The sequence below is a fragment of the Asterias rubens genome, chromosome 20, assembly GCF_902459465.1.
Source record: "Asterias rubens chromosome 20, eAstRub1.3, whole genome shotgun sequence".
Classification (NCBI taxonomy): Eukaryota; Metazoa; Echinodermata; class Asteroidea; order Forcipulatida; family Asteriidae; genus Asterias; species Asterias rubens.
This window is the reverse complement of record NC_047081.1, coordinates 8,792,110-8,820,079: the sequence shown is the minus strand read 5'-3', so window position 1 is coordinate 8,820,079 and position 27,970 is coordinate 8,792,110. Positions and strand designations below refer to the sequence as shown.

Sequence of the window (27,970 nt, the reverse complement as noted above, 5' to 3'; positions counted from 1 at the left end):
TTTATGGGAGTCAAAAATTTGACTCCCATAAATGGCCGACCGTGTTTGTCGACGAGGTAAGAGGAAAACCGTGCATTTTTTAGTGATACTTATGTGGATCATTATATTCTACTTTTAAAATATCTTTCTAATCATATGCATTTCATAACAAACGGTTACAAACGCTTTTCAAAGACCAACTCGACCGATCCAAAGGCAACAGGTTCCTTTAAGAGCTTCAACTTTGTCTGTTCCTAGTCATTCTATACGTATGCAATTGACGCAGTCAAATGTCAAGAGCAGAACATTTAGGGATATACATTTTTGTCATTTCTCATGGCTGTTACCATAGTAACTCAGCACACCGACTGTATGTTGGGGTGAGGGTTCAAGTTTTTGAATCAATGAATCAACAGCAACAGCATCAACAACCTTGAAAAAGAGCGCGCATCATGCGTACAAATGTGTGCAAGTTTAGGTACATGTAATGTATGTTTACAGAACGCACACTCCTGCGGCTGCCCTGTACACATTGCATGTGCACATTTTATTGATCAGTGCTGTAAGGTAGAGTCCTGATGCATTTGATGAGTTCACACCTACAGCCAAATAATAATAAAAACATGTTCAGCGTAAAAAAACAAGGAAGAAAGAGGCTTGGCCATTATCCTTGAGATAATTGTTTTTATTTTTTTTGTTAAAGGTCGACCTGTTAAAAGGAAGCAAACGGAGTATGCTGAACATGTTTTTATTTTTATTTGGCCTGTTTATTAACATACAGTATACAGTATGTGCTTGGTACTGTACAATACCATACACCATAGACAGTGTAGCCAACAAAACAAGATTAAGTTGCAATTTTGTTGATTGTCCCCAGCCCCTATTGCCATCGATAGTCACTGCTTGTTATCCCATCAGGGAAATTTGCTAATAAATAAAGCCGTATCTAGTTTCAAGTTCATTCTCTAAGTGCTGGGGGATTGTACAGGTGCCAATTATCATGTGGAACTCATCATTGTGTGTATTAATTGTGTACAGATGAAATATGTGACAGTGAAATAATAAAACAATGCATTATTAGCCCCCCCCCCCCCCCCGAAAAAAAAGGGCCTGGTTATTTCACATTTCGTTCAAAGGTGGCCGTCAAGCACTTTAATTCAAACTTGCCACCAGTTCTTCAGTTTAATGTCACTTAAAGGATTAAATGAGAAATAGGCCTACATAACAGTTTGTCTTTTTGAGCGGGAACAAAAATTTAAAATAATAAAAAAGTTAATAAAAGGATGAGGGAGAAGACGATTTTTTTTTATTTGGCCTTAACAACAGATAAAGAGCAAAATGAGACAGGTAAATAAGCACAAAAAAACAACCCAACAAACAAACCAACTAAACAAACAAAGCAAGAACCACAATAGATGGATTACAATACGTGTCAATGATTGCGATCTTTGATGTAAAACAATGGGAAAGTGCACGCATCTACACGCTACGCACGACTCTCAGCCATTGATAGCTCTTCACGCTTAAGTGCACAAGTCATCAAAGATGGCAGCCAATGACGTCTAGTGCAAACCATCTATACAGGGTTTTATTATTTGAGAATTAAGTTCACTTTATGTGGGTCAACAGTACTTACACGAGAAGACACAGTAATATATCATACTTCTTAACGTCACCTTGTAAGGCGTCTTGAGAAACACGCTTAATAAGACAGGTGGACGTACATGTAGTATAATAAATACATCATCTTCAATCTTGTAAGTCATACTGTACATGTCCTCCATGTTATCTCAAGAATGCCTGACCATCCTTCCGTGCAAGATAAATCTCTGACATGACAAAATACACATTGAATTGTATCCAGTATTCAATTAAATTCAGTTCAATTTAATAACACGTTTATTTACGTTGAATTGTATCCAGTATTCAATTAAATTCAATTCAATTCAATAATACGTTTATTCCATACTCTCGTTGAAAAAAATAAACAATTGTGAGAATTAAAGGCAGTGGACACTATTGGTAGTTACTCAAAATAATTATTGGCATAAAACCTTTCTTGGTGACGAGTAATGGGGAGAGGTTGTTGGTATAAAACATTGTGAGAAACGGCTCCCTCTGAAGTGCCATAGTTTTCGAGAAAGAAGTAATTTTCCACAGGTTTGATTTTGAGACCTCAAATTTAGAACTTGAGGTCTCGAAATCAACCATCTAAACGCACACAACTTCGTGTGACAAGGGTTATTTTTCTTTCATTATTATCTCGCAACTTCGATGACCGATTGAGCTCAAATTTTCACAGGTTTGTTATTTTATGCATATATGTTGAGATAAACCAACTGTGAAGGCTAGTCTTTGACAATTACCAATAGTGTCCACTGCCTTTAAACAGTACATAGAAATGTAACAAAATCTAAAGCGCATTAGATTGTACAGAACGATATAATCTTAAAGCAAATAATAAATAAATAACTAGGAATTAACTACGTACAAGAGAGGAGTGGGAGCATGAGGCTGTTAGAGTAAGTATATCTTGTTTGAAGGGTCTGGGTGATTTTTGTAGGACACAAAACACAATGTCCACAGATTTACATTCAACTTACACAGTTTGAAGATAATGATAGTAGAAAGCTTCCCTTAAAATATCACTTGCTGAAGTGCTGTAGTTTTTGAGGAGGTGAGTAAAAGAATGTCTCAAAAATAATTTTTGTCTCAGTGAGACGAAAATTATTTAGCATGTATAACATACTAATTGTGACATGGTTTTACTCATTTCGCAAAAGCTACACCTCAGCAAGTAATACTTTGAGGGAAGCTTTCTACCATCATTGTCTTCAAACCGTGTAAGTTTAATGTAAATGTGTGGAAAGTGTGTTTTGTATCGTACAAAAAGTACCCAAATCCTTCAAAGGCAAAGTATACAATTGTACCTTTGGTTTTTTTTTTTAACCGCTGGATTGTTTTAATCGTCAATGTAGATGTATGTGTACATTAAAGGCAGTGGACACTATTGGTAATTGTCAAAGACCAGTCTTCTCACTTGGTGTATCTCAACATATACATACATGTAAAATACCAAACCTGTGAAAATGTGAGCTCAATTGGTCGTCAAAGTTGCGAGATAATAATGAAAGAAAAAACAACCTTGTCACTCAAAGTTGTGTGCTTTAAGATACAAGTTGATTTCGAGACCTCATCTATGTTTGAGGTCTCGAAATCAAATTCGTTGAAAATTACTTCTTTCTCGAAAACTACGTTACTTCAAAGAATGCCGTTTCTCACAATGTTTTATACTATTAACCTCTCCCCATAACTCTATACCAAGTAAGGTTTAATGCTAATAAATATTTTGAGTAATTACCAATAGTGTCCAAAAACTAATATGTGAACATTTCATTTCAAAAGGTGGTCGCGTTTTTAAGATAACACCCGGAAAGCGAAAATGTCCATGCAGGAAGAATTATCCCTAATAAGAATACACAATCTGCAAAGCATAGATTCAAATTTTGGAGCATAAAAACTTATATATTTTTACATGACCACCCCTGAACAGACTGGACAAGGGCATTAAAACCGTAACTTTGAAGTGAAACATTTCTTAAAATGCTTCTATACTATCCTAAACTGCTGTGGGCTTCGTAAACCAATAGTTTATACTGCCTTTAAAGCCATTGGACACTTTCAGTAAAAAGTATTGTCCAGGGCCCACACTTCGTGTATCACAACTTATATTATAAAATAACAAACCTGTGAAAATTTAGGCTCAATCAGTCATAGGAGTCGGGAGAAAATTACAGGGAAAACCCACTCTTGATTCTGCACGTTTCGCCGTGTCATGACATGTGTTTAAAATAAATCCGTAATTCTAGATATCGAGAATTGATATTGTTTTAATGTTTTCTCAAAAAGTAAAGCATTTCATGGATCACTATTTCAAGAGAAGTCTTTCACCATTACCTTCTGTAAACCCTGTAAGTTATTTGTAAATCTGTGAACTTTTTTTTTTTTTTTCTGTACCGAAAGTGTCCAATGGCTTTAACTAAAAATGTGATTACCAAACGTTAACCTCCCCCTTTTAACCACACAGCAGCTTCAAGATGTACATTGAAACAATCTATCAACAACAAAAAACTAAGATGTTTTACGCATCTTCCCGTGTCCTCGAGGAGAGAGGTTAGATCTGTAGTATTTGTTACAAAGCCAAGGTACTTCGTCTCTTAGTATTAGACCCAAGGCTAAATCACGCATCCGCCACTTCCTCCCAGTGCTTTTTCTCACCCTTGGAAGCATCCATTTTCCCCCTCAAACTGGTTACTTCCTACGATCCATCCATTGCCGGGGTTTAAAGTGCCCGGTCGTGGCATCTCAGCTGTTTTTTTCCCCTTTCTTTTACGAAAGAAAAAAAAGAAGTGCTTAAATGAATTGATATTTCTCCGGCAATGTTTCAGTGGGACGTGTCTTGATAGGGCGAATTGGACTGCAGACAGATAGAGTTTGCTCTCTCGTCAATTGTATGATCTATCTTGAGTGGTTAGTGGGTCGGTCATGGTTTTATAGTTCAGAGTTGAGGCGCACGCTCCTGAGTGCTTAAAGGTGCTGGACGCGTCTGGTAATTCTCAATTGGTGTATCCCAACATGAATGCATAAAATAACAAATCTTTGAAAATTTGGGCTCACTTGGTCATCGAAGTTGCAAGAACTTAATGAAAGAAAAAACACCTTTGTTTCACAAATTTGTGTGCTTTCAGATGCATATACTGGTAAAAGGCTTCCCCGAGGCTTGAAGTCTTTTATTATTTGAGTGAGAAATTACCTCTCTCTCAAAACCTATGTTACTTCAGATGGAGCCGATTCTCATATTGTTTTAAACTATCAACAGCTCTCCATTGCTCGTTACCAAGTGAGTTTTTTTGCTAACAATTATTTTGAGTATCCAATAGTGCCCAGTGCCTTTAAACAATCTCCTATGGATTGATAGTAACGTGTAATGCCAGGATCCCGAATTTGTACAGTTGCTGCCGCGTAAAGGAATTTTAACGCCGTCTCATTTTTGTCTGGTTAAAGAAGTTGAATTGTAATGGATGCTGAATTGGTTTAGAAGATGAACGGAAAGACAGACGGTCGTCCCACTGACCTTCAAGGTCACAAGATAAAATACTGAAAACAATTACCTGCAGATCAAACGAACAGGCTGCCCACTTATATAAAACAAAATGCTGAGAAATCAGTATGAGGAACTAGAAATTAATACAAAATTACCTGAAAAAATTGAATGCTTGATTTAACGTAATTAGAAACTTAGCAGAAAGTACATTGACAAGTCACCTACAAAGATTTTAAGTGCAGTAAACAACTTGATGTTAACTCGATGCATTTTTGTAAGGCTGATAGGGCTTCATAGTGTTTTTTCTCCTTTTTTTGGTGATAAATTCAATCAAAATCAAGCAAAGTTCTGTGGGATTTGTATAGCTGATGGCCACTTCATTCCTGACTTCTTTGAGAAATAGTAGTCTTACGTTAGGAAATGTATTTTTTTTTTCTTTTTTTTTTCCTTCTCAGAAACGACTTCAGCAGACTAGTAGCCGAGGAGTATGTGACATACTTTGACTTCACAAATCTTCCTCTGGACATTGCTCTTCGTAAATTCCTTTCCAAGATCGCGATCTCCGGCGAGTCGCAAGAACGTGAGCGAGTTCTTCTCCACTTTTCGACGAGGTACCAGAACTGCAACGAGATCGAGTACAGGTCAGTGGACGCCGTTCACACGTTGACATGTGCTCTAATGCTGCTCAACACTGATCTACATGGACAGGTAACTACATCATTGTATACTTCTTAATTATTATTATTATAATAATAATAATAATAATAATAATAATAATAATAATAATAATAACAAATTCTTATATAGCGCATTTCACAATAACCGTATCAATGCTCTTTACATTAGTGCCCTGGTCATAGGGCCAATAACATCCCTGTAATGTTTCTCAGCTCCCTAGGTACAGCCCTGAGCTGCCTGGAAGGCGCTTGTGGCTTTTTCATACACAATATCAACCTCTACCCTCGCAGGTACCCATTTATACTCCCTGGGTGAAGAGAAGCAACTATAGTTAAGTATCTTGCTCAAGGACACAAGTGTCACGACCGGGATTCAAATCCACACTCCGGTGAATCAGTACCAGAACTTGAATTGGATGCTCTTAACCACTCGGCCATGACACTCATTATTATTATTATTATTATTATTATTATTTATTCAGCCATTTCGACAATACATGACAATAAAAAAAATACTTCCAGATGGGCTAGGAGAAACAAAAGCAAAATAATTACTGTGGTCCATAGACCTGCCTCCCCACATCTGGGTGTAATACAAGTAATAAAACGACTAATAAAATATGTATTTAGCAATTTATGTACAAAAAGACAGGAAAGTTAATTATAAATAAAACATGTCTATGTACATCAAAAGTTGGCAACTAAAACACAAAATAATATAAAGCATGGACTATGTGAGATTAGAACCAGTTTTAGGAGAGTAAAATTTGAGAAAGTTTGCACCTATGTGTAAAAACAAACTAACAACAAACAAAAACAGAAAATGTCCTAAAAACTTAAGTAATGTAAAAGAATATCCAAGTAGATGCAAATTAAAATTTTAGTTACCAAATCTACTAAGAGAAAAGAAAAAATCCATCAAATTATGTAAATAAATAATTTTATGAGTAAATAAACAAATAAATTAATGAATAGAAAAATACAAAATCAGTAGACAAAATTAATTAATAAATCAACCCTAACCCCCTTAAGGGTCCCTCTACATACACTGCCAAAAAATAATAGATGTGAGGCATTTTGAAAGAAGAAAACAACTCCAAACCCAAACTTTTGTTAATCCTATAATAGATGTTAAATCGGAGATAAAGGAAATTAATTTTGGTTTTACCTTTACACTGATATGGGTAAGCACTGTATGTGTACTTTGTACTTTCCCGAGTCCTGTAAAAAAAATCACAGGCATTTTACTATGGTGGCATTCGAACCCATGACCCTTGCAAATCTAGAGCATCGTTTACCAGCTAGACCAACAGTGGCTAGAGGCAGTGGGAGTCCAATGTTTTTAGAGTGTCATGGCCGAGTGGTTAAGAGCATCGAATTCAAGTTCTGGTGCGTTTTCACCGGAGTGTGGGTTCGAATCCCGGTCGTGACACTTGTGTCCTTGAGCAAGATACTTTACTATAATTGCTTCTCTTCACCCAGGTGTATAAATGGGTACCTGCGAGTGTAGAGGTTGATATTGTGAATGAAAAAGCCTTTGGAGCGATATAAACTGTTGCCCAGGTTGTATACTCCCAAGGGAGCTGAGAAACATTTAAAAGGGATGTTATTGGCCCTATGACCAGGGCACTAATGTAAAGCGCTTAGAGAAATAAGTGTTAGTTATTAGGCGCTATATAAATCGAAAGTTATAATGTTTTTAGCAGCGACTATCCCATTAATTTTTAATTTGCATTGGGCATAAAGAATACTGATTTTGGTTTACCCTTACACCATGTAAGGCCTCCACCTTAAATTAATATGATTGAATGTTGCAAATGTGTCGCAAGGAGCGATCAATCTAGGTTGAGGTTCAATGGTTAGCCTTTGGGTCATCCAGTCAATCTAGTTGAACCATTTCCTGAGTGAGCGTGTTGATACAAGACTAGCACGACCAGGGCCGAGTTACAGTGACTGTCAACACGGGCAGTGATGGCCTCCTTTTACTAGAAGAAACAATAACATGGTTTTGTTTTGATGCTGCTAGCACTTTGCTTTAAACTATTTTAAGACATGTGTTCATGTAGCGAACCCAAGAGACAGTGTTGAAAACTAAAACTTAACTGCGCTTGCTCGTGTCTCTTGCGTTCAGCAGTGATTTCATACGAAAATAAACACCCAGTTCTGCAGTGTTTTGAGACGACAAACATCTTTTTACCAGGGCCCAATTTCATAGAGCTGCTAAAAGCACGAAAGTTTGCTTAGGATGAAATTTTTGCCTTGATAAAAACATGATTTCCACATAATTTTCAGTAAAAAACAAACAACAGCTATCAGAAAAATACCAGTAACAAGTAATATGCAACAAATGAAAATTTGGTTGGTAATCCTGTTTTTATCAAGGAAGAAATTTCATGCTAAGCAAGTTGTTGTGCTTATTTTAGCAGCTCTTTGAAATTGGGCCCTGTCGATTTCGAGAATTACATTTGACAAGACGGAAAATAAGACCAGACAGACACACTAACCGGTTAAATTTTGGGATTATACATGCTGTCGGAGCAGAACAATTTATCAAACGTCACCCAGAGTCGATTTCAATATTTACACAAATTGAGTTGGAATGAAAGGTGACACTTAGCCGATTGGCCACCGTGGGTTACGTTCCCAGGTCGTGGCAGCTCTCGTAACTCACTATCCCTGGTTTTTCTGAAAGCAGATTGCGTCCTGAAGGAACGTGGCTTTCTTCTCTCTCGGACTTTGTCGCAAGACGTCTGGGTGTATAGTGTCAATCTTGTAAAGGAATGCAAATATTTTGTAGGTTGAGGCCATTCTAATCTAATCAACCCTGATCTCAGAATTGATTGAAATCATGAAAGAGTTTTTAAGGGGGATACGTTTTGATTCATGTCTGTTTTTCTGAAGAAGTCGCGGTGGGGGGAAACCCTGAAATATCGGTTAACAAATAAGACGTTCAACTGTAAAAAATTTTGTGCTTCAAGATGTAGGTTTCTTGTGTCTGATTACTGTGTTGTATGGAAGAAAGAGTATAGAAATTGCTCTAAATTGTGTTTTGAGTTTGTGTTACATTACCTGTAGGCACATTTCAATACAGAAGTTTGACAGTTGTTTACGGCAACCTATTTTTTCTCAATACATGTGAAGTTTCACAGTTGAAGTTTCTAATGATATGCAATTATTGATACAGTAAAATTATTGTTAAAAACTAGAAAAATTGCGACTACATAGCCTGAGTGTCTTTTAAAGCCAACAACCATGTGTACATGTACAATAAGTCAGCCCTTCGACTCGATGTTCCTACCTTTTATTTTTTCAAGACAAAATATCTTGCCTGTTTACAAGTGTTGTGTTACTTTATTTGTTTATTTATTTCTTCTTTACCCGTGGAAGACCTCTCAGTGAAACACTGTTTTTCAGAGGTGCTAGGCAGCTACAGAAAAACATCAACATTTTAAAAAGTTATTGGTATTACATGTTTTACCCCATGTGTGTTTGTGTTGTTTCACATTCTGTATTCCTTCTCTTTATAGAACATTGGCAAGAGGATGACATTCAGCTCCTTTGTAACCAACTTGGAAGGTCTGAACGAAGGAGAGGATTTCTCCAAGGATTCTCTCAAGACGTTCTATCAATCCATCAAATCCAAGCCGTTAGAATGGGCGTGTGATCCAGAGGAGAAGCTGCTGAAAAGAGGCAGTAAGACGGGGAATGGAACGATGACGCTGAGCGGTAATCCATTCCTTGAGGTATGTCTTGGAACCTTTAAACCCCCGTACCAATGCCTCCTCCCCCCAACCAAACCCAAGCCATCCCCTATCCCCTACTACCCCCTTCTGTTCTCCCTTCTACCCCTCCTCCATCCCCATCTAACGCCTCCCCTACCCCTCCCCTACACCCTTTTCCCCCTCCTCCATCCTGACCTAACCCATCGCCTATCCCCTTTTACCCCTCCTCCATCCCCATCTAACTCGTCGTCCCCTACCCCCTTCTACCCCCTTCTTTTGTCCCAACCTAACCCCTCACCTACCCCCTGCTACCCCGTCCTCCATCCCCACATAACCTCTCCCCTACCCCTTCTACCCCCTCCTCCGTCCCAACCTAACCCCTACCCCCTTCCACCCCCTCCTCCATACCCACCTAACCCCTCCCCTACCCCTTTCTACCCCCTCCTCCGTCCCAACCTAACCCCTACCCCCTACTACCCCCTCCTCCATCCCCACCTAACCCCTCCTCTACCCCTTTCTACCCCTTCTACCCCTTCTACCCCATTATCTCTGCTTAACAGCTTTACGAAATTGTCCCCCGTAGTTTAATGCCTTCAAGTTGCCTGCTAAAGTTGCCTTGTGTGGCGCAAGGCCTTTACACGGACACTAAACCTGCCAGTCTCTCCATCCGTGTTCATGTTATAACTTTGTGCCCCCTCCCCCCTCCCTTCAATACCCCCTTACCATTAAGCCCCCCACATTTCCCCTTCCTGTGAGTGTTGGATAAAGATCGCCAAACAACATTACAAGGAATCCCTGAAAGGGAAATGTCAGTTTACATTGCGATCACACAACTTAACAAGTATGGGAGTGTAAGATACAAGAGAAGTGGTGGATTAGGGGCGGCTCGACGTAACAGAGGGTTTGTCATCATTGTTGATGATTACTGGGGGGAAATAAAAGCAAGTTGTTGTTTGTCTTCGTCTGGAAGAGTCAGATGGGAAAGAAAGAGCAAGCCGTCGGCACGATCCCGTAGCAGAGTAGCAGACCTTTCATCTGGAAACATCACTCGATACTTGGGATCAAGAAAGCGGGTATCAGTCTCTCTTGCGAAGAAGTGACTCTTTGTGATTCCCATTTAATAATCTGAAGGCTTTGCTTTTGCCGCACTTTCCCGTCGTCGCTTGGAATGTTGTGAAAATCTCCACAGGACTGACCTCTGACCTGAGCCAATTTTGATTCCTGTGAGATACTGAGACCTTTGACCTTTAGGAGGAGGTGACCTGAGTTGATTAATAGTTGGAAATGGACGATAGTGCCCAAGACATGCCTGATTTGGTTAAGGTGTACATTGTGGAGAATCGTACTTTATTGGTAAGTCTAATGAGTGGCAATGGTACAGACTTTTTATTATAATCGTATCTTTTGGGGAATGTACACTTGCGTCTATGATTGTCCTTCTGCAGACATTTCCAGTGAGTTTAAGTTTACTCTCTCGGATTAAATATGTTGTACCGTCATGTGTAGCGCCTGGGTTTGCCGGTAACTCCTTCAATGACTAGTGCAGCCAGCAGGACTAGGTACATATACCATGTAGAGCAAACGGCTCCCTCTAAAGCAATATAGTTTTTGAGAAAGAGGTAATTTTTTACATATACCATGTAGAGCAAACTTGCCCCAAAAGGAAACGCTTTTCTAAACTGAACTACTAGCCACGTGGAGAGCATTCTGATTGGTCCTGAAATGTAATTTTACTTACCTTTGGACAACAGACCCCTGAGAGAACTCAGATTGGTCCTAGGGTGTTTTAAAGGCACACCATGGACTCTGTCCTTTAAGATAAAGGCAGTGGACACTATTGGTAGCTACTCAAACTAATTGTTAGCATAAAAACTAACTTGGTATTAACAAGCAATAGAGAGCTGTTGATAGTATAAAACATTGTGAGAAACGGCTCCCTCTGAAGCAATATAGTTTTTGAGAAAGAGGTAATTTCTCACTTAAATATTAAAGACTTCAGGCCTGTAGTATTTTATCAGGCACCTGAAAGCACACAAATTTGTGCAACAAGGTTTTTTTTTTCTATCATTGTTCTCTTGCTTTGGGTTCAAATTCTCACAGATTTGTTATTTTATTTATGCATTTATTGGGATACACCAAGTGAGAATACTGATCGTTGACAATTACCGAAGGTGTCCATGTTTAGAGAGAATGCCGAGTGCTGCATACATTGTAAACAACAGTATCATAATGATGCATTATGGTTCATTCTAGATCATGACTTATTTTGAAATCCGCCCGGTAAGTCTGTATCTCATTTCAAATCGAACCCTGACTAGCCAAGACTCCGCTAATCTCACGGGGATTAACCATCTCTAATACAACTGCATAACGTTCTGCTATTGAGCGTCTGATCTAAGGCCATATAAAACAAGTAAAAAAACATGTTTAATGTCCTCCTTTTTGAAAAAGGAAGGAGTTTTTTTTCTTTCTAATGGCCGCTGGCACATTTTTAAAGACAAAATGGCTGGGCTAATTTTGTTGTTGTCTGAGACTGTAAAATTGTTTATTTTCTTTTTTTCGAAAAGAAAGAAAAAGAAAAGAAAAAAGAGGCGGCCTCTAAAAACAACGCGGGCAGAGACGCTAAACATGTGTTTATTTTTATTTGGCCTAATTGTCATTGTGTGAGTAGGGTTTTGATAAAAGCAGCTGCACTGCTTCAACTATGGGGACATTTTATTGCTGTGTGTGAAATGAACTGCTTGTTAGGGCAATCAAAACAAAAACATGTTTAACGTCCCCGCCCTCTTTCTTACTATAGGCCGCCTCCTCATTTTTTTTTATTTTTTTTTTTTTAATGGCAATTTTTTTTTAGTGAAAAGGAAAGGATATAATTTAACGATTTCTGCAAAAACATTTTTTCATTCGTTTGCCTAAAAAAATGTGTCGGGCGGCCATTTTGAAAAAAAGAAAAAAAAGGTCCTCCTTCCTTTTTTCAGAAACGGAGGACGCTAAACATCTTTTGTTTTTTATTTGGCCTAATCACCCAATGCCTTGATATATCCACGTAGTTGATGTGTGCTTTACGCACAGGCTGATGACGAGAGAAGAAATCTCTGGTTCCAGACATACCTGATGAAATATCAAGGTTATTAATTTTTATTGACCTCTCGGTCAGGGCCCAATTTCATAAAGCTGTTAAGCAGAAAATACTGCTTGACGAATTTCTTTGCTGAGCAAAATTTGAGTCTAGCACAAGCAACAACATTGCAAACTTACTGTAATTTTGGCTGGTAGCCTGTGTCTGCTAAGCAATGCTATTCTGAGATTAGTGAGTTTTTGTGCTTACAGGCTTTATGAAATTGGGCCGAGAACACATCTGTGTTTTCCCCGTACTTTGTTTGACATCCAACCATGCATAAACTACATATTAGACAGTGTTGTTTTTACAAGATTATAACTGCCTGTCTGCGTTGACTTAAATGAAGCTTAAAGTGACCAGGGCCCAATTTCATAGCGCTGCTTAACGGTAAGCAAATTTTGCGTGCTTACTGTAGCAGAAAAATTTGCTTAAGCCTTAGCGTATTTCACAGGTTAGCAGAGGAATTGGGCGGCCATATTGCGTGTTTACCATGGATTTGCATTGTGACTTCATTTATTTTCGTGTGGTATACACCGCAAGGTTAGCATCATGCCTTTTTATGTGCTTATGGTTAGCAGCGCTATGAAATAGAAAATGCACAGTAAGCAAAAAATCTTTATTTGTGAAATTGGGCCCTATGAAATTGGGCCCTGTATAGCAGCCATTTTGTTTTTTCCTGTCATAATGGAGTGGAACTAAAATGAGGCTGGATGGTTTCATAGACTGAACCTTTACATGTACCTGTACCTTCACTTGCTTCTGTCAAGTGAGGTTAGTGCTGGTCTTGGTGCAAGACCTTTCTCGTTTTCCTTTCATGCACAGCCCGGCCAACTCACCAATAGCGCCCGCAACGATCGCCCATATACACTCACCTGACTTAGCCCACGAACCAACCCGCGAGAAAGTCAGCTGAGTGCATATGGGCGGTCGTTGCGGGTGCTACTGGTGAAATGGCCGCGCGGTGCATGAAAGGAAGACGAGAAACGTCTTGTACCAAGACTATGCAAGTGCCTTGGAAATGTTATGAAGAATACTCCGTATTTGTACTAGCACATAAATTTAGCAAGTTCAGACAATACAGGTCGTTGAAAAAGTACCCAAATCCTTTAAACATTCAAACACATACATATTGTATATATCTAGTTCTGCTATCAACTTTTGCATTTCGATTCACACACATGTACCAAATCCTACTTAATTTAGCCTTTGGGAAAGAGTCTGCTCTGATCGAAACATCAGGTTCTTTAGGTTGGTTAAACAGTTTGCAACAGCTTATTCTATTTTCTCAAACCTTACAGCAATGAAAATAAGACACTCATTATAACCACAAGTGGCTTTTTGTTTTTACATTTTTCCTCTTGGCCTGTGCCATCTCTAGTCAAGTTTCAGTTATTTTTTTTCCCCAAGCGCATTAATATAAAGCTAGTCCCATTAGTTCTTTCTGCTAGATGTCACACCTTTCCATCATGGATGTTAAAACACCTGCGCCTAGGTTTAAGATAACACGCGGTGTCAGAGTAAACACAGGAGGAAGGAGTTCAAGACGTCATTTTCGACCGTCTTGTGCTGGCCTCGCTTTAAAGAGATTGGGTACTTTTTGTACGACACAAAACACAATGTCCACAGATTAAACTCATATGGTTAAAAGATAATGATAGTAGAAAGCTTCCCTTGTAGCTTTTTGAGAAATGAGTTAAACAATATCACAAAAATAATTTTCTGCTCAGGAGTTGGAACTTTATGTGTATGTTAGCATGTACTAGTATTATACGTAACTCTCCTGAAAACATCGCTCTGTGATTTTCACATTTTTTCTCTCAACATTTCGAAGCTGAAACTTCTACAGGTCAGTTATATAACACACCTCTTTATTCACAGTGAGTAGGGATTCATGTCATGGTAAAAAAACTTGATCTACAGTAAGGTACCAAACCCCTTTAAAGACATCTCGTCTGACGCTATCCTCAGGTGTGTAAGTTACGCCATGAAAATCCCTCAGGAATATTGCAAATATTGCGTTTTGTTGATGTACATAATCATTCAGGGCGCCCCCATCAATCAAATGCTTAACTAAAAGAGGAACAACCATGCACAGGACCCTGTTTTATAGAGCTGCTTAAGCAGAAAAAAAGTGCTTAACATTTTTCTGCCAAGCACAAATAATCAAGATACCAGTGACATTTTGTACTTGCATTTCAGCTGGTAATCTTATTCTGGTAAGAATCTTATCTCTGCTTAACATTTTTCTGCTAAGCACAACTAAGCAAGATACCCAGTTGTACACATACATGTATAATGGTATTTTTGCTGGTAATCTTATTCTGGTATTTTTGCTGGTAATTATTCTGGTAAGCATAATTTTGTTGTGCTTAACCATTTTTTTATGCTTTGAGTAGCTCTATGAAATTGAGCCCAAGTCAGCTTTCCAGGTTAGGAATTGGAGTTTGATTCTGTTCTTGTTCAGGTTTTAACAGAATGTTTTTTTATTTTCTATTTATTCGTTAGACTTGCACAGTCTATTGACTTCCATGATTGCAACAATGCCTTGAATTTCTTTGGTTAAAGGCAGTGGACACTATTGGTAATTACTCAAAATAATTATTAGCATAAAACCTTTCTTGGTGACGAGTAAAGGGGAGAGGTTGATGGTATAAAACATTGTGCGAAACGGCTCCCTCTGAAGTGCCATAGTTTTTTCGAGAAAGAAGTAATTTTCCATGAATTTGATTTTGAGATCTCAGATTTAGAACTTGAGGTCTCGAAATCAACCATATAAACGCACACAACTTTGTGTGACAAGGTTTTTTTTTCTTGCAAGTTCGATGGCCGATTGAGCTCAAATTTTCACAGGTTTGTTATTTTATGCGTATGTTGAGAAACACCAACTGTGAAGGCTAGTCTTTGACAATTACCAATAGTGTCCACTGCCTTGTTTTTCCAAAGTAGTCTACAATTGTTACCCAATAGTGGAGTACAAAGCAATTCCTACACAAATAGTTTGTAAAAATTAATGGTGAAACAAAATTCAAACTTGGGACAAGGATGTTTATTTTCTACAAGCCCCACATGTATGCCAATCATGGCAATATTTGTGCGACCATTACACACAGGTTTAATGAGAACATGAACATCAGTCGGGCAACATTCTTAATTGGTTATACACATGTAAGTAAGTTTTTCTATATTTATTCGCGAGAACGCGCACAGTCTATTGTAACAATGCACCTTACTGCCTTTAATATTTCCGATGGTTAAAGCCCATCAATGACTCATATAGGGAACTTGTTTTTCCAAAATAGTCTACAAGCGTTACCCAATTAGTGGAGTACAATGCAGCCCTCTACCACAGGTGCATAGGGGTGACTCAACCTATAATAAGACTAAGGAGAGACAGTGACTTCCTCCAGTAAAAGGTCTGTCCACCCGCAAGTTCAGATTATGGTGTTATTCAATGGGTGTCGGTTTGAACCTCATTTGGCCTTTCCATTATCAAAGCAAAGTTGCTCACACTACTGATGACCTTTGACCCTGTCGAGCTGCTCTTCTCATCAAGTGGGGTACAGGTTTTTAAAGCCATCTACTGAGGTTGTTGAGCTTATGTTGTCAAGAAATATATTTGCTCCGCGAGGGTTAGCTTTACAAATAAATAGTTAATGGTTTGACGGGTTTTTTTTTAGGCTTGCAGAGTCTTTTTCGGAGGCTAAATGACAGCACAACACGAATATAAACAGGTATGTTGGAGTGACTGAAGCAGTCAAATGGAACCGAATGAAGAGAGAGACGGGCAGAAAGCACACAGAAAGAGGGGGAGATGTACACCAGGGTAAAGGCCCGGTCACACAGGCCCCGATAACGAGAACAAAAACGATAATCTTAACAATGCACGCATTCTATTGGTTGAATGAGTGTGGGCGCATTGTGCTTGGAGCAATTCAACCAATAAAATGCGTTCTCTTTGCGTCGTGATCGTTATCGTTTTCGTTATCGTTGCATTGACTTTGCCTCTAGCCTAGTCTAGGTGCAAGGCCTTGTTATTCACTATCACTCAACTATCGCGACCCCCCGCTCCACTTCTCCTTCCTCGCCGTGGACGTTAGTGGGCGCTGTTGAAAAACTTCAAGATCAACCCACGCCACACTCCAACTGTCGGGATTGCGGCTTACCAAACGCCCTCTATTGGTGGAATAGTTTTACCAACTAAGCAAGAACGTATTGTACCAAGACTAGGGTTAGCCCTTTCTTTTTAGTGACTAGCCAGCAGGACCAGTAAGCTTTCCATTTCACTGGTCCGTCAGCTTTTTCACCGGTCCATAGTCATATTAAATGCTTCTCAGCACCGAACTATCCAGCCAGACCACTTGGGAGTGAATATTGACTGGTCTTTGGGTGTTTCAACTGGCATTTAGACAGCGGACCTCAGTCATGTGTTTGTTATTAAGGGAGACGACTCACTCTAGGGTTTCGTGGCTGACCGGATAAGAGTACCGAACTCAAGCTCCGATGCTTCTGTTCAGCAGAGTGTGGGTTCGAACCCCGGTCATGACACTTGTGTCCCTGAGCAAGACACTCAACTACAATTGCTTCTTTCCACCCAGGGGTAAAATGGGTACCTGTGAGGGCAGAGATGGTTCTTGTGATTGATTTAGCCGAGTAGTGCGTATTAATGTTGGACAGGCTTTATACTCCCAAGGGAGCTGCGATGGTTTAAGGAATGATTTAAGGCCCAGTGACCAGGGGTAATAATGTCAGAAGCGCTTTGAGACGCCCTTCGGGTGTGAAAAGCACTATATATATAAAAACTGGTTGTTATTATTATTATTGTTATAAATGAACAACGAAGAAGGAGACAATGGCAGGGGGAGGGGGCTGGTTTAACCACAAGGAGTTGGCGACGCAAGAGACACAAATCAAAGTTTTAAAGTTTGATTCTGATTAATATTAACAGGTACAGAATGATCCGAATGCTCCTGTGTACATCAAGGGTTACGTCATGAGGAAGGTAACGCGAGATGCCGAAGGCAAGAAAAGTACGTTCACATTCATTTATTTAATTTCTGTTTGTATATTGGACATTTTTTAATCACTACTTAAAACCCATCTGTTTTGTCAGTCTGGTTACAGCGCTTAGAAACGTCCGTATTTAGCACTCTACATATGTTGGAATTATTATTTTTTTATATAATTTTGGAAGTTGGGCCAAAAAGGATGCCGAGTTGAAACAAGGTCATCAAAATGTTTCCTACTTGGTGTTTATTTTGGTTTTGAAAGCCACACTGTGCAAACTGAAACATTCTTAATGGTTTGTTTTATCATGATGGTATTTATCTTGATAATTTTGGGGAAATAAGTAAAAAGAAGAAAGCAAGAAAAATGATATACATGTACATGTTTATTTTTTTGATGGTGAATTGGCAAAAGTTTTGTTTGTATCGCCACGTAATTTGCGCGTATCAGCTGGACTTCACCAACTTGCTCATGGTGAGTCCCCTGTGCATCGTGTATGTCGGACGTTCTTGGAAATTTTGCAAATGAATTTGACACTTTCAGTTTCCTCTTCGTATATGAATGTCTGCAAATTTATAGGTACATCAGCACCCAATTTCATAGAGCTGCTTAGCGGCCGATTTTGTGCTTACCTGTGCGATTTCCATTTCATAGCGCTGCTAACCGTAAGCACACGGAAAGGCGCGCTAACCCTCTGATGCTTACTGCACGGAAATAAATGACGTCACAATGTTAAATCCTTGGTGAACGCGCAATATGACCGCCTAATTATTCTGCTAACCTGTGAAATACGCTTGCACCTTAGCAAATTTGTCTGCTACGGTAAGCACGAAAATGTGCTCAACGTTAAGCAGCGCTATGAAATTGGGCTCTGTTCCGATTCCCAAAACAGACAAATTGTTGGTGGTGTTTTATTTGCAATCCTTATTTCTGATGGATACACCTGTTAATTGATTGAATTTGTTTTGTTTTGTTTTTTGTTGGTTTTTGGTCTCATTTTAGCACCCAGAGGCAAAAGAGCTTGGAAAATGTTCTATGCAACGCTTAAAGGGCTAATACTCTACTTACATAAGGTATTGTAAATTTCTATCCTTTGTCCATCAATATTAGGCACTGGACACTATTGGTGGTTACTCAAAATAATTGTAATAGCATTGAAAAACTTACTTGTTACCAAGCAATTGAGAGCTATTGATAGTAGAGAAAACATTGTGAGAAACAGCTCCCTCTGAAATAACGTAGTTTTTGAGAAAATGGTAACTCACTCAAATATTAAAAGGACTTCAGACCTGGAGCCTTTGTAGGCATCAGAAATCACACAAATTTGTGCAACAAGGGTATTTCTTCTTCCATTATTCTCTTGCAACGTCGATGACCAATTGAGCCTAATTTTCTTTATGAATATGTTGGAATACACTACAGGAGAAGACTGGTGTTTGACAATTACCAAACATGTCCAGTGCCTTTGAGATTGCTTGACCAGTAAACGTGACCAGTAAACGTGGCCAGTTTCATGGTGATTTTTAACAAGGAGGCTGGTCAATTAATTAATAGGAAAGCTAGAATTTGAAAAGCATCTAAAGTCATTTTGCCCCTTTAGTTTATACCTCGTTGGTCTTGCTGACAAACCAGTTAAACCAGTTTCATTTCATTCTCCCCCACCATTGACTTTTTTCCGATTCTTTCTTTCTTTACTTCTAGTCGGAAATGCATCACCAGATGCATTTCAACACACCGAAGGAGGCAGTCAGCATCCACCACAGCCTAGCCAGTAAGGTTTCCGATTACAGTAAGAGACCCAATGTCTTCAATCTCAGATTGGCAAACTGGAAAGAATTCTTCATACAGTGCCTGTGAGTAGTATGGGAGAAGATAGGGAGGGGAAGGGGTTAGGAGGGAAAGGGTTAGGTGGGGAGGGGGAGACACTAAGAGACCAAATGTCTTCAATCTCAGATTGGCAAATAGGAAAGAATTCTTCATACAGTGTCTGTGAGTAGTAAGGGAGAGGATGGGTGGAAGGGGTTAGGGGGGAAAGGGGTTAGGTGGGGAGGGGGAGACACTAAGAGACCAAATGGCAAACTCGAAAAAATTCTTCATACAGTGCCTGTGAGTACATGTAGTTGGGAATGGGGTTTGGGGGAAAGGGGTTTAGTGTAGTGGTGGGGTGGGGGGACACACAAAGAGACCCAAAGTCTTCAATCTCAGATTGGCAAATTGGAAAGAATTCTTCATACAGTGTCTGTGAGTAGTAAGGGAGAGGATGGGTGGAAGGGGAAAGGGGTTAGGCTGGGAGGGGGACACACAAAGAGACCCAATGTCTTCAATCTCAGATTGGCAAACTGGAAAGAATTCTTCATACAGTGCCTGGCGAGAGGAGGGGTTAATGTTGGGGAGGGGGGGGGGCACACTTAGTGCAGTCCTCAGACCAACACCATTCTGTAACTCAACACCCAAACGGTTGGACTCTGATTATGGTGGTATAATCGAGCCAATGTTAAGCATGATCAGTTCACTAGTGCAGACCCCGATCCTAACAGAATCAAACAAAACATGCAGTTGGGTTTTGGACACTCCGTGGTGGTCATATTAGGGACTTTTCGTTTTCGACGACGGATGGTTCTGCGACGGGTAAGATGACATTTGGCGTCATCTGCGCATGCGTCGGCTTTGAGGACGGTCGTCCCTCAATTTCTACGACAGTACTTTGGATGAATCTTCGTTGTGCTGGAAACGACAACGTTTAGCTGAACAACCGTCGCAGAACCATCCGTCGTCGAAAACGAAAAGTCCCTAATGATTGTAAATAGACAGACCATTTAGAAAGGGGGATTAACACAATTGATATTAAAATGTTATTAATTTTTGGTTTTACCCATACACCGATGTGTGTAGCACTGTATACTCAGTACTTTCCCCGAGTCCTGTGAAAAAAATCACAGGCATTTTACTCGGGTGGGATTCGAACCCACGACCCTTGCAATTCTAGAGCAGTGTCTTACCAACGAGACCACCGAGATTGCCCGGTAGCTAGAGGCAGTTCGAATCCTATGTTTAGCAGCGGGTACTGCAAACGATTTAATAGATGTTAAATTTGCATCGGGATAAAGAATATTAATTTTTGGTTTTATTATATATTAATATTATATTAATTTTTGGTTTTACCCATACACCGATGTGTGTAGCACTGTATACTCAGTAAAATGCCTGTGATTTTTTTCACAGGACTCGGGGAAAGTACTGAGTATACAGTGCTACACACATCGGTGTATGGGTAAAACCAAAAATTAATATTCTTTATCCCGATGCAAATTTAACATCTATTAAATATTAAATGTTGTTTGTTTTCCTTTGATAATAACAAGGTGTGCAGAAAGTTAACCAATAATGTTCTTGTTCTGTGAATAATTCAACATGTAGTCGTTAGTTATGTATTTTATGCTTCATTTCTTTCAATGGAAACCTATCTTTGGCAACTATTGGAGATCATATTAATATTCTAAATGTTGTTTCCCCTCTTTAAGAGTCTCTCGTAGAATCAGCCCTTATCTGTAACTAATATTAATAACTGTGCACATTTTCTCGACTGATGTTTTTAGAACAAGTCTTTGTTAATTTCTCTTTTGTTTGACCTTTGACCTTGCCTCATTTTAATTCAATCAGACCATGTGACAAGCAGCCCCAGGAAGCAGTCTCTGCTTCTAACTCGACACAAGGTTCCAGGCGAGTAGTTGGTGTCAAAATCACCTTAATTTATATCCAGTAGTTGGTGTTTTGACTAGCCACATACCATGGTCAGCTTTCACTTTTTTTGCAGACCAGGATGTTTTTTTCTACTTCTTTTTTTTTGCTTGCTGCTATTAAAATCAGTCACATGTTGTGTTCTGGATGTTTTAAGTAATGACAGTTTTCTTGCAAGAGTTGGTACAGGAATCGGTCATCTTTCAGATGTTTTGTGAATCTTTTTTGTAATTTCCTTGTGGTGATGGAATTGCGAGCTATAATTGATATGCAATCATTTCCCACAACCTTTTAACATTCACTCCCAACCCTAACTGCGTAGTTTCTCATCACAGTGTGGTCTCCCCGTCATCTTAGTTGTTAGACTTGTGCAAGTCCTTGCTTCAGTCTTCCATATCCCCTCCCCCCCCCCCTTTTCATCATCATCAAGAACACATTTGATTCGAAATGTATGACGTGACTTTATTTCAGGTGTCCACATTCATCATGTTATGCCTCACCGCTCCGTAGACCCCTTGCATTTTTGCCGTTGCTGAGATCAATCAACAGAAATGCGCATACGCGCCATTAGAGACGTTTCGCAAGCGTGCGGATACAGATACCGATATGATAGTTGTATCCGTTCACGTCAGCCGCATGTTGGATTTTGTTTAGCAAAATAGGTATGTGTCACGTGAGTGCGCTCGCATTCACCATGAGTGTTTTCCACGCAAGTATGACCTACATGTATAGAGACCCCGTGTGTTATAAACTGCATTTTCTCATCGTTTTGCTTGCAAATGACAAACAATTTTCTATCTACATCAAGCACGATACCAGTGAAAGCAATTCCGTCGGGAATGTTTTTGATCTGGGACAAAAACACAACTAAAAGTCTGTAAAACAGTATCCGTTTTTCTACGACTTGTACGAGCTCCTGTGTTTGGAGCTAACGTGTGCAAAATACGATAGTCGCAGATACGCGTCACATGAACACGTATCAGTATCTGTATGCATATCCGTTGCCTTGCGAAACATCTCTAATGAAACATCTTCATTGATCTTGGTGAGGGCGGTGTTTGGGCTGTGTGACATCATATGCAGGGGGTCTATAGCAATGCTGTATTCACCTTTTTTTTGTAATGATAGTGTTTTAGTAGTAATGCTTTACTTGCAAGAGTCAATAAATGTAGAGTACCTTTATTAAGCTTTGCAAAATTAAATTTATTTATGCATTTAGTGCAAATATTCAGAAGAAATACTTTCAGCACTTTCTAAATTTACGCAACTATTTTTCTATTTGAGAGCATGCCCTCTTGTGGTAATGGATCATGGAGAGATAGTGGGTTCGTTCGATAAGCTTCCCTGGTTCGACCCACGGTGCTCACTTGGGTGAGCCCCTGACAAGAGCTAATCGAACGATCACACTCGCCCTCTCGTGGTGACGGCATGCACCTCAGGTCACCCCCAAGTGACCCACTCCACAAGCATGGCACTGGGGGCTGACCCGGGTGAGCCCCGTCAAAGCTATTCGAACGTACCGGGGCAGACCGGGGTCAACCCAGGGAAGCTAAACGAACGCACCCATTAATTAATAGTGTGGCCCCACGCCACCAAGTACCCTTGGGATAATGTAAGAAGTTTGAGAAAATAGATTTAGCTGTTGCAGACTGCTTACCAACCAAACGGTATAAATGCACAAAAATAGTTTGTGGCCTGACTGAAAATGTTCAGGCGAGAAGGAGTAGTGGCATAACCAGGGTCCAATTTCATAAATGCTGTAAGCAAAATAGATTTGCTGGGCACAAAAAAAATGTTGCTTGTTACAGATACAGGGTACCAGCCTAAATTACACTACCTTTGCATCAGTGTGACTGGTGCCCGAACTCAATTTGTTTTCTTGGCAGAGAATCTTTTTCAAGCCATGTTTTCTGCTTTAACAGCTTAATGAAATTGGGCTAGACATTTTTATTGGGGGGGGGGCAAAGACATCTTTAGGGGGAAAGGGGGAATTGGCTATTCAATGTATGAACCTCTCATTTGTGCATTTTAAAAATCTAATCTGGGGGCCAGGTTATTGCTGGGGCAATGGGTTGGGGGCAAAGGTCCACATTGGATGCACCACTGATTAGGAGTTAACATCTTGTGAACTTTTTAGAGTAGCCCTGCAGATGAGATGTTGCTAGGTACAAACGCTTTTTAGACAAACTGTTAAGCATGTTTCATACTTCCTGCGAATGCAAGGGATAAGATTTTGACGTCACATGGCTGTTTTTTTTTTTGGGGGGGGGGGTTTGCGCGAAGGTTTTGCAGGTATTGAGCTCAAGTCAACTGATGCAAATTATCACCTGCGAATTTGTGTCAAAATTGTTATCGCTATCGCATTCAAATTTGCAAGAAGTATGAACCTGGCTTTAGAAGAATCGGACCTTGGGATCAAATATTCTAAAGATTTGTCCCTCCAATGTGAATTTTTGGGATTCTAACTAAAACTTTATATTTTGTCTCTCTCTCTCTCTTTCCAACAGCGATACGCAGGATCTGCAGAATTGGATGCAAGCTTTGAATCTTGCCGCTGCGGTTCACTCGGCCCCACCACTGCCGGCAGCCGTGGGACTGCAGAAGACATTTAGGCGTCCTCTTCTACCTTCGTCACCGACTAAGCTCAACATGGTATAAACCAACACAAATAACTTTTTATAATAACAATATTAATAATAACAATAATAAAGACTTGTAATGCGTACATATCCACCCTGCTTGGTGTTCAAGGCGCAGTAAAACCAAAAACAAAAACAAAAGAAAAAAGACACTACAAAATTAGTCCTTGAAAACCTCTCACATCAGATAAGCTTTTAAAAGACAACGTTTTAAAGACACTGGACACCTTTGGTAATTGTCAAAGACAAGTCTTCTCAACATATGCACAAAATAAGAAACCTGTGAAAATTGTAACTCAATTGGTTTTAGAATTTGCAAGATAATAATGGAAGAAAAACACAAGGTTTTCATGCTGGCATGATTTTGAGACCTCACAAGTGAGGTCTCGAAATCAATTCAAATATTTTACTGAGAAATTACTCTCAAAAACTACGCTACTTCAGAGGGAGCCGTTTCTCACAATGTATTAACAGCTCTCCATTGCTCTTTACAAAGTAAGTTTTGATGCTAACAAATATTTTGAGTAATTACCCATGGTGTCCAGTACCTTTAACTTGAATGAAATCCAGACATTAAAGTCAAAAGTACTTTGACTCATCAAACCACCTGTTGGGTCATGATGGAAAAGCTCTTTTGAACAATGTTGTCACAACCACTTTTTTTGTTAGAGGAATAACTTTAGTGTATTCAGGGATCTGTAGTAAGTGCTACATATCTCACAAGAGCAGGGTCAGAGCCCAATTTCATGAGGTTGTTAAGCAGAAAATACTGCTTGACAAATATCTTTGCTGAGCAAAAATTGAGTCGGGCACCAACCATAACAATGCAAACTTAATGTTATTTGGGCTGGTAACCCGATTCTGCTAAGCAATACTATTTTGTGCTTAGCTAGATTTTGTGCTTTCATACAGCCTTTATGAAATTGTGCCCTGGGCCCAATTTCATGGCTCTGCTAACCGTAAGCAAAGAATCGACGCTTACAAAAAGCAGGCAAATCCGCGCTTAGGTCCAGTGAAGTTCACATGTAAGCACACTCCGTGTTACTAGGCATTGTTTCCTTACACAGCCGGCACAGAAATTCGGTGCTGGCACAAGTAAGCGTGAAATGGTAATCGTAAGGGCAGAATTCAGCGGTAAGATGAATGAGGTCTGATAATTCAAACGAAGTCCCACATACCTTGCTGGCAAATACTGAATGTTTCAGCGCCTTGAGCGTAACTGAGTGACGGCTATGAGTGCTATTTAAGAAGCCACTCTTATTATTATTTTTATTGTTTTGTTTTTTTCTGTTACAGCAAGAGCAGCTAGCAAACCATGAGCGAAAGATTGAGTCAATAGAACAAGAGCTTGACGATCATAGAGCCTACCCTCCCGATCAAGGACAGCGAACGTCAGTCATGAAAGATTACCAGCTAAAACAGGAGTACCTGGAATACGAGGTCAGTGGTCATTGTATCTTTGCTCTTTGTCTTATTATAATTATTTATTATTATTATTATTATTTATTATTATTATTATTATTATTATTATTATTATTATTATTATTATTATTATTTATTATTATTATTATTATTATTATTATTATTATTATTATTATTATTATTATTATTATTATTATTATTATTATTATTATTATTATTATTATTATTATTATTATTATTATTATTATTATTATTATTATTATTATTATTATTATTATTATTATTATTATTATTATTATTATTATTATTATTATTATTATTATTATTTATTATTAGTATTATTATTTATAAGGCCACTTCACAAAGAACAATAACAATACATGTACATATTATTGCAAATAAGATTATAGTTATAGTTGAACTACATGAAGGCATAAACATGCTGAATAATGGCAACAAAAGCACTGGTCCTGAATAAAGAAGACTGACATAAGGTTTGGATACAACAAAGTCGGTTTTGGCTTGTCAGGTACTCGTTTAATCTTATTAAATGCAGTCTAAAAATAGTCTCTTTGTCCTTTTTTGGGCAGGGCGGCAAATCATTTTAGCAGGGCGGCCAATTCTTTGGCAGGACGGCCTAAATTTTAGGAGGGTGGCACGCCCTCCCAATTTACGTGTGTGGAGAACACTGTCTGGTATTTCTGACTATAGCAGAGTGTGGGTTCAAGATGCTTGTGCCATAGTTGCTTTGTCCTTTAGATGGGATTGGGAGTGCATGTAAAAGAGCCCATCGTACTTATCACAGAAGAGTAGGGTTTTTCTGGTTCACATTGCAAGCATCCATGATCAAAGTTTTTTTTTTTTTTTACAGCTTTCTCGCTTGAAGACGTACATCTACTTACTTCATTCTCAGCCAACTCTCCCCATCGGTAAATACACCCTTGAAGAAGTCATGCCCCAGCCCGGCCAGTCAGTGGATAGTATGTCCTCCTCCTCCTCCTCGTCCACAACGGCGAGCGTCTCTTCAGAAGGGACCCAAGGTTCCAGCCAGACAAAGGTACCCCGCGCTCTTTCCAATCGTTACAGCTATCGTATGGCCATTTATAACAGCAATAAGGGGGTCTTTGAGCAGAATGTCTGAGTCCAGGAAGCCCGATGTTATCACAAAGAGCCAAAATTTATATCTCAACTGCAAATCAATCGTAATTGCTTTAAAGTAAAGTGCGATGATACACTACAAATCTCATTATTGCTAATACTGAGAACTTGTCTTGCGATGAATTTTATGGCTTTGTGAAATCAGCGGCCTGCCTTGAATTTCGCTCTAGAATAAGGGCACAGCAATTTTTCTCTTATAAGGGGCACTTCTATGAGTAAAAGTTTTAGTTTGTATTGGAACTTTGCAATGGGCACCACAGCATGAGCACATCAGGGCACCGCAGCAAGTGCCGTGTTTTGTTTTGAGGGCTGAGAGACGATTACTTCATAGTGAACACACTGGGAACTTAAACTCTTTGCTTTGCGCTGTGATTGGTTTGACTTAATAGGCGTACGACTGTAGCATGCTGCATCAGGGATATAATCAAAGTGTGTGCAGAGTAAGAAAATAATCAAAGTTGCATGACATCCCCCAAAAAACAAAACAAAAACTCATAGACCGTATCGAATAACGCTTGTGTTGCTATGAAAGTCGCCATCTTGAAGGGCAGACCGTATGCATGTCTAAACGAACGCGTACATCAATGAAGCACATTCTATGATACATGCACGCACACGCCCACAGACGTCGTGTTGTAGGGCAGATATTTGAATGGTGAGGTCATATTCAACACGGTCTGTAAGAATCCCCAGAAGTTGTGGAAAATTGCTGCAGAATGCAAACTAGTTTGGAAGATATTTGACATTAAGTGGACAGTGCCAATCGAATATAGCCAAATTTTTTAGAGTTATGAATTACCTGTTAATGTAATAGAAAACTTTAAGGGGGGGGGGTCGTTATTGCCCCTGAAGTGTTTTTAAGTGATAAGCAGTTGACTACCCATTATGTAGGTCAAATTCATCACCATGGTGATGATGATGAATACAATTTCTTACTAAAATAGGCTGGTCCTTATGCATGTCAGCTGCTATAATAATCACTGAAGAAGGTGAAATACCAGATAATACAGCTCGACATAAGTTATTAATCAACAATCACCAATTACCAATCCTAAAAGTTCGCTGACATATTTGATCGAATTGATCTGATTTTACACATTGTCTTTCTCAGATAGGGCAGTCGAACATAAAGAACAAACGCAACAAATGCAACAACCTCAATGAAGCATTTTAGAAGCTCAACTTAATGGTCTGGGTTTATGAGTTGCTTTTTTATTCTTCTCCTTGTTCCAAATGAAAAGTAGACTTGTAGAATCTTTGTTATGCCGTGATAGCGTAATACACTCAGGTGCTTGCTCTCCGCGGTCGAGGACGGCTCTCGCTAGATGAATGCTTTTGCGCGGAGCTGCTGGTTCCCCGACTGCATGCTCTCGGTTTAACGGGACCATAGTTGCGAGAGAAGAAGT

The 27,970-nt window shown here is 39.3% G+C and overlaps 1 protein-coding gene across 5 annotated transcripts in view; it reads left to right on the top strand.

The window, feature by feature from the left end:
- LOC117303639 (PH and SEC7 domain-containing protein 2-like) overlaps nt 1–27,970 on the top strand; it is an 80,083-nt gene that overhangs the window by 41,908 nt on the left and 10,205 nt on the right. For 4 of the 5 annotated variants that reach the window (XM_033787864.1, XM_033787867.1, XM_033787869.1 and 1 more), the window contains exons 5-13: nt 5,539–5,791; nt 9,288–9,503; nt 17,549–17,630; nt 18,610–18,680; nt 19,309–19,460; nt 21,268–21,327; nt 23,853–23,997; nt 25,281–25,424; nt 26,278–26,463. In XM_033787864.1, the coding sequence (XP_033643755.1) occupies nt 5,539–5,791; nt 9,288–9,503; nt 17,549–17,630; nt 18,610–18,680; nt 19,309–19,460; nt 21,268–21,327; nt 23,853–23,997; nt 25,281–25,424; nt 26,278–26,463 (1,309 nt within the window). The remainder of the gene's footprint in view (nt 1–5,538; nt 5,792–9,287; nt 9,504–17,548; nt 17,631–18,609; nt 18,681–19,308; nt 19,461–21,267; nt 21,328–23,852; nt 23,998–25,280; nt 25,425–26,277; nt 26,464–27,970) is intronic. The other variant, XM_033787866.1, reaches the window with a different exon arrangement.